The sequence below is a fragment of the Lissotriton helveticus genome, chromosome 3_1, assembly GCF_964261635.1.
Source record: "Lissotriton helveticus chromosome 3_1, aLisHel1.1, whole genome shotgun sequence".
NCBI classification, from domain to species: Eukaryota; Metazoa; Chordata; class Amphibia; order Caudata; family Salamandridae; genus Lissotriton; species Lissotriton helveticus.
Window position 1 is genome coordinate 1,086,648,572 of NC_136061.1, and position 14,489 is coordinate 1,086,663,060.

The following is a 14,489-nucleotide window of genomic DNA, read 5'->3' on the forward strand; positions in this document are numbered from 1 at the left end:
AAAAATACCCTCTTGATTTGGTGTGGGCCATATCATGAGGGGACAAATGGCTGGTGGTTTTGCGTGTGAGGTGTCTAAATGTCATACAAATGACTTCGCCGAATTACAGAACAAATCAGAAGCAGAGAGAAGCAATTCCTGATCATTGTTTCTGACTTGTTCTTTATAAAGTTCACGCATTATCTCAAAGAAATTCCGAGTTTTGTGGTTGAACTTTAGACACCTCTCAAGGAAAAAAAAAGCAGTCGCTCATCTCATCATGATACACTCCTGATCTTTAATAATGTGATCAAACTCACTATGTGCTCGTCAGAAAAATATGAAAACAAATTACATTTTGTCTGTGTTTCTGACTGTTGTTAACTTTTAATGGCAGCATTGCCATTTAACACATTGTTCTGGAAAAAGGAGCACTTTGAAACTGACACGTTTTACTGGCTATGCTGACTCATTACTATTGTAATAAATGATCATGCATAAATCTCATGGGAAAGCCTACAACGCTAGATCTTACCTCTATTCCCTTAGAGAACTTTCCAAATGGTCCTGCTTATGCCATTTAAAGAGGCTCCATTTCCCTGCATCCTCACAAGCCACATTTGGTGCTTAAAAGCAGTTTATATGCTCCTAACCGTAAAAGCATCATGCACTAGGGTGCTTGCGCTGGGGCGAAACAAAATACACTGTTAAATACCTGCATATATGACATCTTTACCGTAATGAAAGAATGCCTATTTGAGAATTGATTTGAATGCTGAAATATAATTTCTAGCAAAATACTGAATCACGTGTCAATGGTGTATGGTATGTTCTGTCTTTGTGATGTAGTGTTTAGCATTTTCTTTCTATCTTTCTTTTTTTGGCTCTTTTTCTGCTGAAAATCAGACAATGGTCGCAATTTCAAAGGTAACGTACTCACATAATGCATCATTTGACGCTTTTGGGGCCACTCTGAATGGCATGTTAGCTTGCCTGCTGCATGAATTTCAGAATGCCGTGTGTTCATGATGACCTTTTAATGGCCAGGCACAAAAAATGACCCACTTCTTTTTTTGTTTGATTGATTGCGTAAATGCTGTTAAGTACCAACTTCATTGGATGAATGCCACTAAAGGAAGCAAAAAAATGATTAACACACAATCCAGTCTATGGAATCTGATTCCAATTTGAAGGTCAATCGACTTTTACTCTTATGGAAAAGTCTCTCCTTCTAGAAAAAGTTGGAGAAAACACTCGTTTGCATTAGACTTGATACTGTTAACCATTTAAGGTGCCATACAGCAAAGATTCATTCACCCCTAGACCCAGTTGGCAGATTTTCTTCATTTATTCCTCTTTTGTCTCCTTAAAAATAGTTTCACGATCCTGGATGGCAGGGGGTATGGTTTACATTTTCTTTAGTACTATAATGTGCATGCATGACTCATACTGTACTTTTTTGTTTAATCTTACATATGTTTTGAAAACGCGCTTTAGTATCCACATGACATCATGTATGTTAACTCCATGTACTGCAGCAGGAGACAGGGAGCCGCATATGGCATAGATTTTGAACCAATGACAGTTCTCGTTTAGGTGAAATATGAGATGCAGCACCAGTATTTTTTCATATGTCCTGCATAAGGTTCATTGCCACTTTAATATTAAATGTGGATTGGTCTAAATGCATTTGTACATGTAATGTTAGCCTTTGAATTTATGAATTCATGTTAATAACAAATTGATTAGATTGTTACAGGAGATGCTGGGATCTGCTGCCCAAGCTTTTGTAATTATGTGCATGTTGAATTTTATAATTAAGGAACGAAATGCAGCTGCTAGCAATGCATGCAGTGCATGGAATATTAGAATGTGCACGTTTTGACCATTAGATAAACAACATTACTCTTCACCAGTCGCTCATTGCATTTACTTATTTTGTAAATCAGTGCAGTTCTGAGGATTTTGTTCTCTTTTTCTTTTAGTACAATGTTTTAGAAAAGTATTTATTGAAAAATGAATGTGCCATTTTTCTCATGCAAATACGTACAATTCAAAACAAAGATCAGACTCGAGGCCTAGACAGTACGTAATAAGAATTTCTGCTAAAAATACCCCCCCGTAAATATGACTGTAATATGATTATTTGGGACACCTTTCAAGGATTTTCCTTTAAGCGGAACGAAAGAAAGCATTTACATCTCAGTCATCACAGCCAGAGGCTATTCTATCTAACAGCCAACAATTTGACTCTCTGACCTTCAGGTTTGTTCCTTATGTGATGTGACATATAGCCACATTAGTATATTCCTTACCAGAGTCCTCTTGGACGTCCTAGTAACATGATATACTGTTAGTCTTGCTTCCTCTTCTGACTCCCCCCAAGTGTGCATAGAAATTTCAAGGATTAATTGAATCAGTCTTAGACCAATCATAGAATATTTGCCCTTAAAGACTATCATCGACCACCAATAAAGAAAGTAAGTGTACTCAGTCTTTTAAGCTTTTTAACGGCAAGACTTCAAAAATCATGAAGGGTATACTCTGCTTGGTAACACTTTCCCTATGAGTGACCAGTTCATTTTGCTGTGTCCTGCCTCATCGGTTCATGGAGGGGGGCTGTGCCCGCCTTCCTCTTAATCAATATAGCAGGCTCCAGGAGACGGAGGTCCCATGTGCCGCAATCAGCTCAGGGAGGGGTTCTACATGCTCCCATCCCCTTCATTAAATTAGTCGGCCCTGGGGTATGGGGTCCTTGGTGACTTTGAAGGCTTGGGGAGGGCGTCCACTGACACCCTTTTTAAAAAAGTTGTGCCTGGAAGATGGGTTCCCGGGGTCCAAACTGGCTGAGGGAGGAGAATCCCACTCACAAACACCCTCCCCAAATTTTATACAAAAAACATGGGCCTCCATTTCCTTTTCTTCTTCTGCTATCCCACAGGAGGACCAGAGGATCGCTCCAAAAATGTCAGATTTGTTTTATATTTTGGGTTCAGGGGCGGACTAGGAGGCCTAGCAGAAGGAAGGGGGGCCCCAGCAGGATAGATTGCAAACAAAGTAACAAGAGAGAAGCCAACTAATTAATATGTGGCCTTAGGCAGAGCTACTTGCCTCCTGTAGTCTGACCATTTTTAAACTATTTTGTCAAATCTCTTAATTAAGAAAATTGATAGTATTGCTGGCCAAATGGAAAGGAAACAGTGACCGGGTAAAACTGTCTTATTCAAACCTTTGATTGGTCAATTGATATGTATCCAAACTTAAATCATACTGATTCTCGACCCCTAGTTGTTATAACTTAAAATTCACTACAATTAGGTGAATAGGGTGTCTGCAAATGATGGATGATGTACCCTGCTTTGGGCATATAAAGAAACCATCTTAGGGATCCAACACTAATACGTTATAGGCCAACTGTTGTTAAATTAATTAAGTCCATCATTAGGTATATGGTCTAATTCCTGATGGGTCCTCTTCTTTTCTTTTGGGATGCAAAGTGTTGGTCCTTGATGATGAAATGTCGATGCATTTCAGCCTCTAAATTTGGCCTTCTCAGGACAATGCAGGACCATAATCACCCAATACCAAAACGCAACAGAAGAGAGTTGCTTTTCCGATAAGCAAGTTTGCAAAAGTACTTTGGGCTCCGAAGGTGTCCATCCCTCGGGGGAGCCAGTAGTGACTGAATGACCAGTCCACACTAGCCATGCTTGTTCAATAACGGCTTGCGGTTTATTTCGGAAAACAGGCTGGTCGCGTCCGCAATCTAGAATCGTTCTGCAGTGCCTCGATGTAAGTTGGCTCGCTGTAATTCTTATGTTGGTGACTCCCCCAAGGAACGCACGCCTTCGGAGCTCGAAGTGCTTTTGCAAACTTACTCATTGGAAAAGCCAGCCCTGACATTGAATGGCTCCTTCTTTTAGGCAGATGTGCCAGTAGGTGATCAGGCTAAATCCCATCACTCAATACAAAACAAATAGCAGAGGAGGGCTATCCCGTTACTCCCCGCATTATATTGTGGTGGGTGGAAGCAAAATGTAAATTAAAGCAGAACAGACCAAAGTAAGAAGAGGGCTGACCCAAATTCCATTAATGTAAGCATATTTTTTACTTTTTTTAGTACATGATACTGGTGAGACTGCTAAAGCTCTTGGATAGACCTAAATATTGTGGTTGTGCATTTCAATGTATTAATGGTGCTAAACCTCATAAAGTGAGCCTCTTAGTATTCATAAAATATTTCTATGTATGTCTTTGATTTATAGAGGTTCAACCTAGTAACTAAACTCTATGGAAAAATGGGGATACAAGGCAGTTGGCCATAACAAGTAGCATATATAGGAATAAGGAATTTTAGGGGGGTTAGTTAGGAGTGTAGGGGGGAAGTCCGTTAAAATATATTAGAGTGTGTATTTATAGATTATTATAGTAACTGTAGCATAGTCAACCCTTATTTAAATTCCAAAAGGGAAATTCCTCATATCCTTTTTCATGGCATTTCCTTTACATTCAGGGGTCTAAACCAAAACAATTCAATAAATAAAACAATTGGAAGATAGACTGAACAGTATATCTGCCGGATAAATCTTAAAGCTCCAAGTCCAGATGATAAATTAAAATAGATTCATCGGATCCCACAGATTCAACTTATTCTCTTTTGCCGACGACATGTAACTCATCCTCTCCCTCTCAGAAGACTACACCAACACCAGGAACAACTTCCACAATTGGAATACCGCTGTTGCAGACTGAATGAAGAAAAACTGGTGGAGGCTCAAAACCGACAAGATGAAAGTGATGATCTTTGGAAACAAAAACACCGCCTGGGACTCCTTTTAGTGTCCCTCAGAGCCTGGCCCCGACTGAATATACCAGAAACCTCGGAATCATCCTCAGTTGCAATCTTACCATGGCCTAACAAGTTCACACCGTCACATCCTCCTGCTTCTTCATCCTGCTCATGCTACACAAGATCTTTAATTTTCTCATTCAGAGCTGTTCTGTTAGACTCATTCTGGACCTCCCCTGACACACACACGTCACATAAGGCAGCTGCATTGGCTCGTGGTCCTTTTATTTTGCCAATTAAAGCTCCTCACCCATGCATTCAAGGCTCTGCCAACATCTGGACTCTCCTACCTCAACAACTGCCTCTATTTCCATCAGCTCACCAGACACCTCCCCTTTGCCTCTCTCGCTCACCCAAGTACCCTGCACATGCAGAAGCAGAGCCAGAGGCTGATCCACCTCCCACCTTGTGGAAGTCCTAAAATGACCTCCTTCTCAACATCAGGGCCTCAATGTCGCTCCAGGAATAAAGAAAGAAGCTGAAGACCTGGCTCTTCATCTAGCCCTCTAGTCCCTACATTTTTTTTTGCATTCAAATCATTTTTATTGAAATATATAAAACATGCAAACGCATAAAGAAACAAATGACAGGGAAAATAATTACAACAATACAGCAAATAATAAGACAGCATCTAAATACCCATATAAGAAAGTTGTTACAATGATGATAAAGTTAACAATAATGACTATAATAATGACCATGATAACAAATAAAATAATAATAATAATAATCATAACAATAATAACAGTTGTAATAATAAATGCTCAAGTTCCAAGAAGGGCATTCACGACAGATCTTACTCTTAATAGTATACAGGTGACCAAGCAAAACATATTTCACATAAGGATTGACAACGGTGCATTACAATAGAGGAGTACAAAAGGCTTTACAATCTGAGGCAAAACTTAAGGTGTTCACGGGGGTAATATGATGAATTGGAGGCGTCAAGGGATTTCCACAGTTTCTTGTGGGATTTACGCCAGGGGAGGTATGGAGGGATTCATTATCTGCTCCTCTTAGGCAGGAAAGCCATTCCTAACACGCTCTAAAAGATACTTCACTAGAGTTTTCCATTTACTCAGGATAACTTTAAATGCTAAAGTGAGCATAAGGTCTAATAAGTAGCGATCCTGCAAGTCTTTGATCCTTTGATCCTAGGATCCAACACTCCTAGTAGAATATAGGAAAAGTCCCTTTTTAGAAAGTACTAGAAAAAGAATCCCATAACCAGACCATTGAATGCACAATAGCAGATTATCTTGAGAACAACAAACAAGGAGAAACATCAGACCTTGCACGCTGGGAGGCTCTTAAGTGCTCAGTCGGAGGAGAAATCATTAAACCAGAACGGCGATGAATAGGGAGTCCAATAACAGCCTTGAAAAACTAGAACATGAAATTGCCGCGCTTGAAGGGAAACCTATAATCTCTAGGGATGCCTCAATCCTAAATGAAATAGTGAAAAAGAAATAAGAATATAATGAGATAGTCAGTGATATAGCAGGAATATGGTTAAACAAACAAAAAAGCACCAAAATATGCAAATCAAATAAGGCAGGGAATAGCCTTGCTTCGTACTTAAAGTTTAAATTGCAGAATAACGCAATTCACAATATAACAGATCGGGCAGGGCTAGCTCACTCCGACCCAGACAAAATTGCTGACATTTTTAAAGACTTCTATAGCACCCTATACAGCAGGAATCAAGATCTTGACGGCACTAAGACACATGACTACCTTGACAAATGCACGCTTCCCGTACTGTCAGACCAAGAACAAGTAGAGCTCAACAACCCATTCACTGCCTCTGAAATAGATATTGCAATTAAGGCCCTAAAACTTGGGAAAGCCCCGGTCCTGACGGGTTTAATGCAAAGTTTTACAAATGCTTTTCATCAGTCCTAACCCTCCCTCTCCTAAATTTATACCACACATTCAATACCTCTGGTCAAGTTAATGGGAGGCCTGCAGAAGCCATCATAGCAGTAATCCCCAAAGAAGGGAAAGACACAACACTCCCAAAAAATTACAAACCAATATCCCTAATAAACCTATATTGCAAAATATATGCTATGATCCTTGCTAAACAACTTTGAAAATGTTTAGCCAAACTCATCCACCCCTCACAAGTCAGATTCTTAAAGAACAGACTTTCTAGTGACAAAATATCCATTTTATTGTTTCTCAAGTTTGAATACGCTAAATGCAATTGATACAGCTATGGGCTCCACCAAGACTGTTTGCCACTTGTTCTGATTAGTGGTGTTTTTGTGGCGATCCTGGAGCATTTTGGTATTGTAAACATAACAGTGACAATGTAACAGCAATTCTAGACACAGGGCCTGATCCAACCCACAATTGTAAAGATACTACTTGCAAAATGTATTTGTGAATTGCAAAAGATTGTATACTTACACATAAGTGTAAGTTTACCCTTTTGAATACATGTATGTATTGAAAAGTGCTATATGGGCAGCAAATTGCACAACTGGTAGCTATAGATATATAATGGCATGTATTACAGTTGGCCCTACCTTTTACATTGCATATGTCAATGGTTAATTTTGTTGTAGATAATTTTCCTACAGGCCCCAAGAATACCTTATCACAGCGCTTTAGTCTATTTTGCTTCTGTGGTATTGCATTAAAATGTTAACATCGACAACATTTATTTTACCCTTCTTGTTCCAATATGAATGCCAATTTCAAGTCTGAAAACACAATAGAACGCGTTTTTACTAAAAAAAAAAAATGTATATCAACGTTTAGCAATTTATCAGACACTGTGCAATAAATCAACACGTTAAACAGATAGAAACATTGTGGCTAACAATAAATCCCTTTGGCGCATTTTGGTTTTACACTAGTCAACAGCCTTCCTATGGACTCCAAACATTTTCACATTTCATTTCACAATGACTTTGAATTTAAAATCTTTGTTTATTAAATAAGTGTCATCATTACTATATGAATCATGGTGTACTGTCATTCCAGGAAAAGCCAGATTCAATCTACGGTGTCCCATATATTCTTTAACTGGTCACAGTATCAACCACACTTAACAACAATACAAAAATTGCTTTATCCTATTCATTTCATAACATTCCCTGTCTCACTCCGTGTGCATGTTGACTTCACATCAGAAAGGGAAAATGCTATCACTATCAAATATTTAAGAACTACAAATGTTTGTGGTACTGCTCACATATTGATGTGGACTACAGCTCATTCACAGGAAAGCGCATTTAAAGGTGTATTCACCCAGCAATGCAATAGTTTAGCAATTGTATGCTTAGCAATTATTACTTATCTGTTTATTAAAATTCAAGATTCACTTTCTAACAAAATGCATTAAAAATATGAAACGTTTTCAAGCACAAACATTCCGGTGGAACAGTTTTGGAGATTGATTAGTTGTGCTGTGAAAGCACAGAACACGTGGATGAGAAAAAAGGCAGATTCATTCTTCCCTACCATATATTATTTAATTCAGTATTCTAATGTTTAATTTTTTTACCCACTTGGATACTGGGGCTGTGCTATCCAGTTATCATATTTTGTGTCTTGTCTTTATTTTTAATTGTTTAGGGCCTTTTAATCATATCAAGTCCAGCTTACTGGGATCCACATCAGACTCAAACCTCAATAAATACAGCACCATAAACAAGATTCCCCAGCTCACTCTAAACTTTTCGGACGTTAGAAATGACAAAAAGTCTTCATCTCCACCATCTTCAGAGAAAACAATCATTGCTCCCAAGGTGAAAGAAAGAACGCACAATGTTACAGAAAAAGTGACACAGGTAGGACTTTGTTCATGAAAGCTATGTTTTACAAGTTGTAAGATTTTTTTAATCTAATTTGCATTTACTTTGATGTCCTCCTCGGTGCTCTTCTTCTTGGGTACAGCTCCAGCAAGTATCCATGACACTCAACAGAAAGGAGATGACATTGACCAGCAACACCACACTATATTCATGTATAAGGTGTAGTTGTGTTGTCATCAAATACTACTCATGTCGGGGACATTCACATTAGGAACAACCATTCTTCAATAGTCATGAGTCAATAGCTTTTATGCGAGTCATCGTTTTGCCATGATGTTATTCTCTTATTGCTGCTTTGATTGTATGCACCTTTTAGCATATCCACAGGACTGATCTCCAAATTCTCTTTCTTTTCTAGTAAATAAATATGGTAGGTAGATTTTGTATAGCATTGTTCAGTACGACTTACACTTAATTTGGAACTTCTGGTGGAGTGTTGTGTATCTAGGTGGTTCCTGAGCAATCAGAATCAGTGAAGGAAAATGAACTCTAGAAACATTTGATACAGTACTTCATGTGCTTTTTAAATGGTTAGATGAACGTAGAATTACCAGACCCCAATTTATTCTCTTCTTGAAAACTTGCAGGTTGAGCTGCTTAATATCTATTTATTTTTACACATACTGGTTACAGCTATTTCCGAAGCATCTAACTTTTCTGCTTGTCAAATTGTGTCAGGTATCCAAGAAGATACATTACCTGTTTTTCACCCCCCCCCCCCCCAACACCCCTGCCCCGTTCCTATTATCAATAGACATGTTCAGCTAAGGCAAAATTGTTTTTAGGGGATCAATAATCAATGCTCTAGTCATTAGGACCTACACAACATAGAAGATTCTAACAGTCATCCAATAGAGGTGCAGATATTGGCCACGCTTTTACTGTAACCGCAAATCTTTGGGCCTGATTGGAAGAGATGAACAAGGCTTCCCCACAGAAATTCAACTGTATTTTCAGAGTAAGTCATTACTTTTTATATAGTGAATCATACCAGACCTATTCCATTTCTTTGCATTTTACGTAACAGGTGTTTCTATTTCCCAATTTCATTCACTCTATTAACTGACTTTTGACTGAAGAAAGACTGAGTCGGCCTTACAAAGATTCAAACACCTGATATGTAAAGGGTGCACTTTTCCTGTTTGCACCCTGGCGCACCTTAAAACAGGTGTGTCAGGTACAACAGGGAAAGAGCGCCCTATTATATCGAATGCACGGACTCCAGGGCAGCCGTGCAGTCGTGCTGTCCTGAGGGCAGTGCATTCAAGTGAAGTATCCGCTTTGCGTTTCACTGTGCAGGTGGCAACCCGCCTGCACTTTTAAAGGAGTTTAGAGATTCCCTTGCAGGCGGATGCAGTGAGTGACCATACCTGCCTGCAAGGGAATGTCTGGGGGGTCCATGGGACCCCTTCCCCCCTCCAGAGGGCTGCAATCAGGGGGCGCATTGACAGTGCGCCAACTATTAGGTGGTGCACTGCCATTGCCCCTTCTGAGAGCTTCTTTGCCTCTGCAACACGGCGCATAGGCATGCAGAATGCCCTCATGCAAATGAGTGAACACTCTCTTGATAAAGCTCTGGCACTGTATGTGCTCCAGCACTTTCGGTATTACAGAAGGGAGCTACACTAGCGTCTGCGGTCCTTTCTGTAATACCAAAGTGCCCCGGGGATGCGGAAAGCGGGCACAAACATCAGTTGCACCTCCGAGGCACTTGGTGTAAAACAGCCCCTGGTTTACAGATAAATGAAGACTTCAGCAGTGTGCACTGAACTTATTGAGCTACATTGACCTGCACTGTGTTAAGTACTATTTAATAATACTGCTGCTTGCATCCTTTATATCACCAATAAAAGGCAGCAGTTGTAATTGTAACAAATGCCAATTAGATTTCCTCATGCTTACTTGCAGGGGATGCTGTCGAGGTGTATTTGTGATCACATCATATATTCACTTTAAAAAACATATATAACCCTGATCTATGAGCTTTATTAATCAAGGCCCCTCTCATTTCATCAGGTGTAGTCATAACTGCAGAAGCACAAGAGCATGAACGGAAATTACACTGGCCTGAGTCACAAGCATTTGGCTGTGATTTACCCTTGCAGTACTCCTGGCTTACTCCTGTATTCCACCATTGTTTTGGCTTTATGCCGAGGTACAGGTCAAAAACATGGGTACAGTCAGACAAAAATTCTTAGGGCCCAAAATGGGCAGACTGGGTACGCCACATAATGATAGCACTCCTGTAGTCCTTTGATATTAGAAGAATAATAAACCATATTTTGAATGTTGCAAAGGATTTCTGACAATTTTAGGTAGGATTAAGATGACTGAAGATATATAAAGTGCTAAATCTGCTTTTAAGTAATGCATGTCTGGTGTGTTCGGTAACCTTCCCTTTCCAAACAGGGATCATTAATCGCTGTCTTAAGGAACCGTTTTAAGTGTGTGGTATTCACTAAACAGGGACACATTTAACTGTTTACGCCACTCCATACATTTGTGTATTTAATGATTACGCCTAAATTACATCAGTTTAGGATTAGGAAATGTACATGTTTTTGAATTAAGTTTGGAAAATATTCTTTTCTCAATTACAGATATTTATCCTAACAGGTACGTTGTTCTTTTCAAGCCAAATATGAATTTTGGGTGATTAGGGCTTCTTTTAAGAAATTAAGAAGACATTTAAGACTACTTGCATTACCAGATGAAAGCAGATGAAGGCCGCTTAATTCGTTGATGTACACCCGTTTGAGAATACAGTGTAATTTATGCAAATGTAAGCTAGTTCTATTTACAGCTGTAAATTTAAATTGGAACATTTTATTTGCAAATTAGACCCATAGAACCAGATTTACAAAGATTTTACTATGGGTTTGGGTGACAGCTAACCCCTGGGATTTTGTCCCCCAGGAATATTGGGGGAGTTGGTATGGCCCAGGCTATATTTGTGCTATTTTTGGGCGGCTCAATATATATAAGCCCCCTTTTCCATCCTCCAGCCACTATTTTATGGAAGGTAACAGTGTGGCTGGTAGAGCCGTTATAAAAGCCAATGTTCTCCTTCCGCCCATACCTAATTGGTTTAGGTTATTCTTTGTTACCCCCTTTTTTGGCTGGCTTTTATTGGATACCGGTGCTCCGGGCGGGGATGCTGTGCTGTGTATTTGTTGTCACTTGAAGCAGGTGCTGGGTGGCTGGCCTATTGATTTTGGATACAAGTTATTTAATGTTGCCATAAGTGAATCAGGATAAATAGGAGGGTGCTGAGGAAGAATGCCTGGACGAGGGTGGAGAGTTAAAGTTATGCTGTAGAATTTTTAAATATTTAGATGTTATTAGAGGTAGGTTAGGAGTTAGGGGAGGTAAAAGTTCACCATTATGATTGTGCAGGAGGGTAGTATCTAGACAGGTGTAGGTTATTAGGGGGGAGGAGTTGGCCCTACGTCTAGGGCTGTCGACCTCGAATCTGGTGAACTGGGTTTGACTCTCGGCAATGACGCTGAACATCCTGTGATTCTGGGCAAATCGCGTAATCCCTTGTGCCTAACAAAAAATACAACAACAAAATGAATGTGTCCACCTGTAATGAAACTGGTGCTATGTAAAGAGCTCTGATACCCGATTCGGGTCAAGTTCGCGCTATATAAAACTCTGTAAAATAAAATATTATGGAGAGGCAGGAAGTTTAGGGTGGGGTTAGTGACCTTAGGTGACTTGTTGTAGAGTGAGTTTTATAGTTTGTAGGGCAAAGAGCAGTGGATTATATGCGATGTGCACCAGTTTCAATAAAGCAGCCTTTTTCACACCCAAAAATATATGTCTGTGCTGTTCCCCTCTCACTCAATGAGGAGGTGTGATTTACTCTTCTAGCCCTTCTGACATACTGCTTAATTTCAGGAGTAAGCCAGCGGCAGTACCAGCTTGTTACTTGCTTTCAACTGAAATTCATTCATAGGCTACAAGTTCAACAAGAGTAATTCACAAAGAAACCTTACTCAATTTGATCACATACTTTAAAAGTTGAAATTCAAATGCATTATATTGGTATGTGTATATGAAGACTGTTCCAATCCAAAATGCTTCCAATCTTGCATGTTGTTATCTTCACAGGGGGTAATTTGGTTTCATGGTATTTAACAAAGGCAAAATCAAAAACGTTTGTGTTTTAAAATAAGTTAAACAAATAGACAGTTACTCTTTAATATCTATGTAATATATAAATAAATGCAATCAGGGTCCTACTTTGTCCTTCCAATAACCTTACACTAAACTGAAATGCCAAGAAAGATTTATTAGCTTTCTTTATCAATTGTCACACCCTAATCACCTGTCACTAATCTCTAATGAGAAAATAATGTATGTACAGGGTTTGAATAAGGTAGAGGAACTGATATCTGAAAATAACTTTTCCATGACCTTCCAGCAAATAGAAGCAACGTGGCTGAATGGATGGAGGAAGTGCATTTGAGGACATCTGTTCGGAAAATGTTAACAAATTATGATAGAAATAGTTGTTTATGGGCTAAAAAAAGTAAGAGAGAAAGTAAGAAAGAAAGACAGAATGAAACAAAGAAGGAGTCGGATTTACTACTTTTAAATTTCACCACTTCCTGTTAAAAGTAGTATTGAACGCTGTCCTAGGTGCAAGTTTGCCTGTGGATTCCATTGGCAATCACAGGATTCCCTACTATTGCTTCAATTCCTCCTGTGCAGGGTTCTCTGTGGCAGAGAACTCCTTGCCCGGGAAGGGAGTTTGTCCTGCAAGTGCACTTTTATTTTTTTTCACTACAGGGAAATAATTTTTCCACAGGGTAGAGAGTCCAATACAGATTGATGATGTATGGTTGACTAGGTACTATGAGGATATCCTTACTGCTAGAGTTTTCTTCTTTTCTTTACACAAAATGTCATGGGCTGTGGATTTTGATGTAACAAAAATAAAATCAGGAATCACCCATCGTTCCAAAGGTAGCCATGGAGTGCAGAATTTCAATGCCCGAGGTTCTTGATAGGCGCCATTGTTCTGAAGAAACCCATGGTTTCACTCCAATAGGGTTGAAGTGTTGACATACCTTAAACGTATGTCAAACTATGATTCTGAGGGTGCACTGAATAAGCATGGTGTATAACTTTGTGACACCCTGTACTTTCTCTGTATATATGTATATATGTAAATAGTGTCACTGTCTGAGCACTGACTGCACTAACTGATGACATATAATATATTGTGACGTCATAATAATACAGTGCTTTCAAATTGAAGATGGTCCTTGTGTTTGGTTGAGTGGTTTCCTTCCATACCCCATTGTGATTGTATGTCTTGGGTGGGTAGATCTGTGGATACATTTGACCTACAGGAGCACTGTACTATCTCCTGTAGACTCTGCAGAATATTACACAAGCCTGTCTTATTTAGCGAGCAAATATACCATCAAGATGGCTGAGTAAATAACTCAGATATTGGCAACTCCAAAATATACTGTCTCATACTTTTCATTCATACAATACACTTCTCGCTAGACCACCTAATGTTTGAGATAACTCAGCTAAAGTAACACGTATCACCAAATCCAATAGGTCTGGCTTGTAACCTGGAAATGTAAGCTGGACTAATTTGCCCTGATATTGCTTGTTTCTTGCTTAATGTTACTCAAGAAGCATTGATTTGCGTCCGAGAGACCCATAAAGAGGCAGGTCTTAAAGGACTCACCAAGTCATTCTTCAAGGCACTGCACTGGCCTTTCCCGCACAGTTGACCCAATGGATAAATATTTTATTACAAGTAGATATGAAATATTCTTGTTTCACTGGTTGAGCTTCTGACTTAC

General features: G+C 39.3%; 1 protein-coding gene across 3 annotated transcripts in view; it reads left to right on the forward strand.

The window, feature by feature from the left end:
- KCNH7 (potassium voltage-gated channel subfamily H member 7) overlaps nucleotides 1-14,489 on the forward strand; it is a 1,437,897-nt gene that overhangs the window by 895,882 nt on the left and 527,526 nt on the right. For 2 of the 3 annotated variants that reach the window (XM_078681650.1, XM_078681649.1), the window contains one exon: nucleotides 8,417-8,631. In XM_078681650.1, the coding sequence (XP_078537776.1) occupies nucleotides 8,417-8,631 (215 nt within the window). Of the gene's footprint in view, nucleotides 1-885; nucleotides 907-8,416; nucleotides 8,632-14,489 lie in introns of all 3 variants that reach the window. The other variant, XM_078681648.1, reaches the window with a different exon arrangement.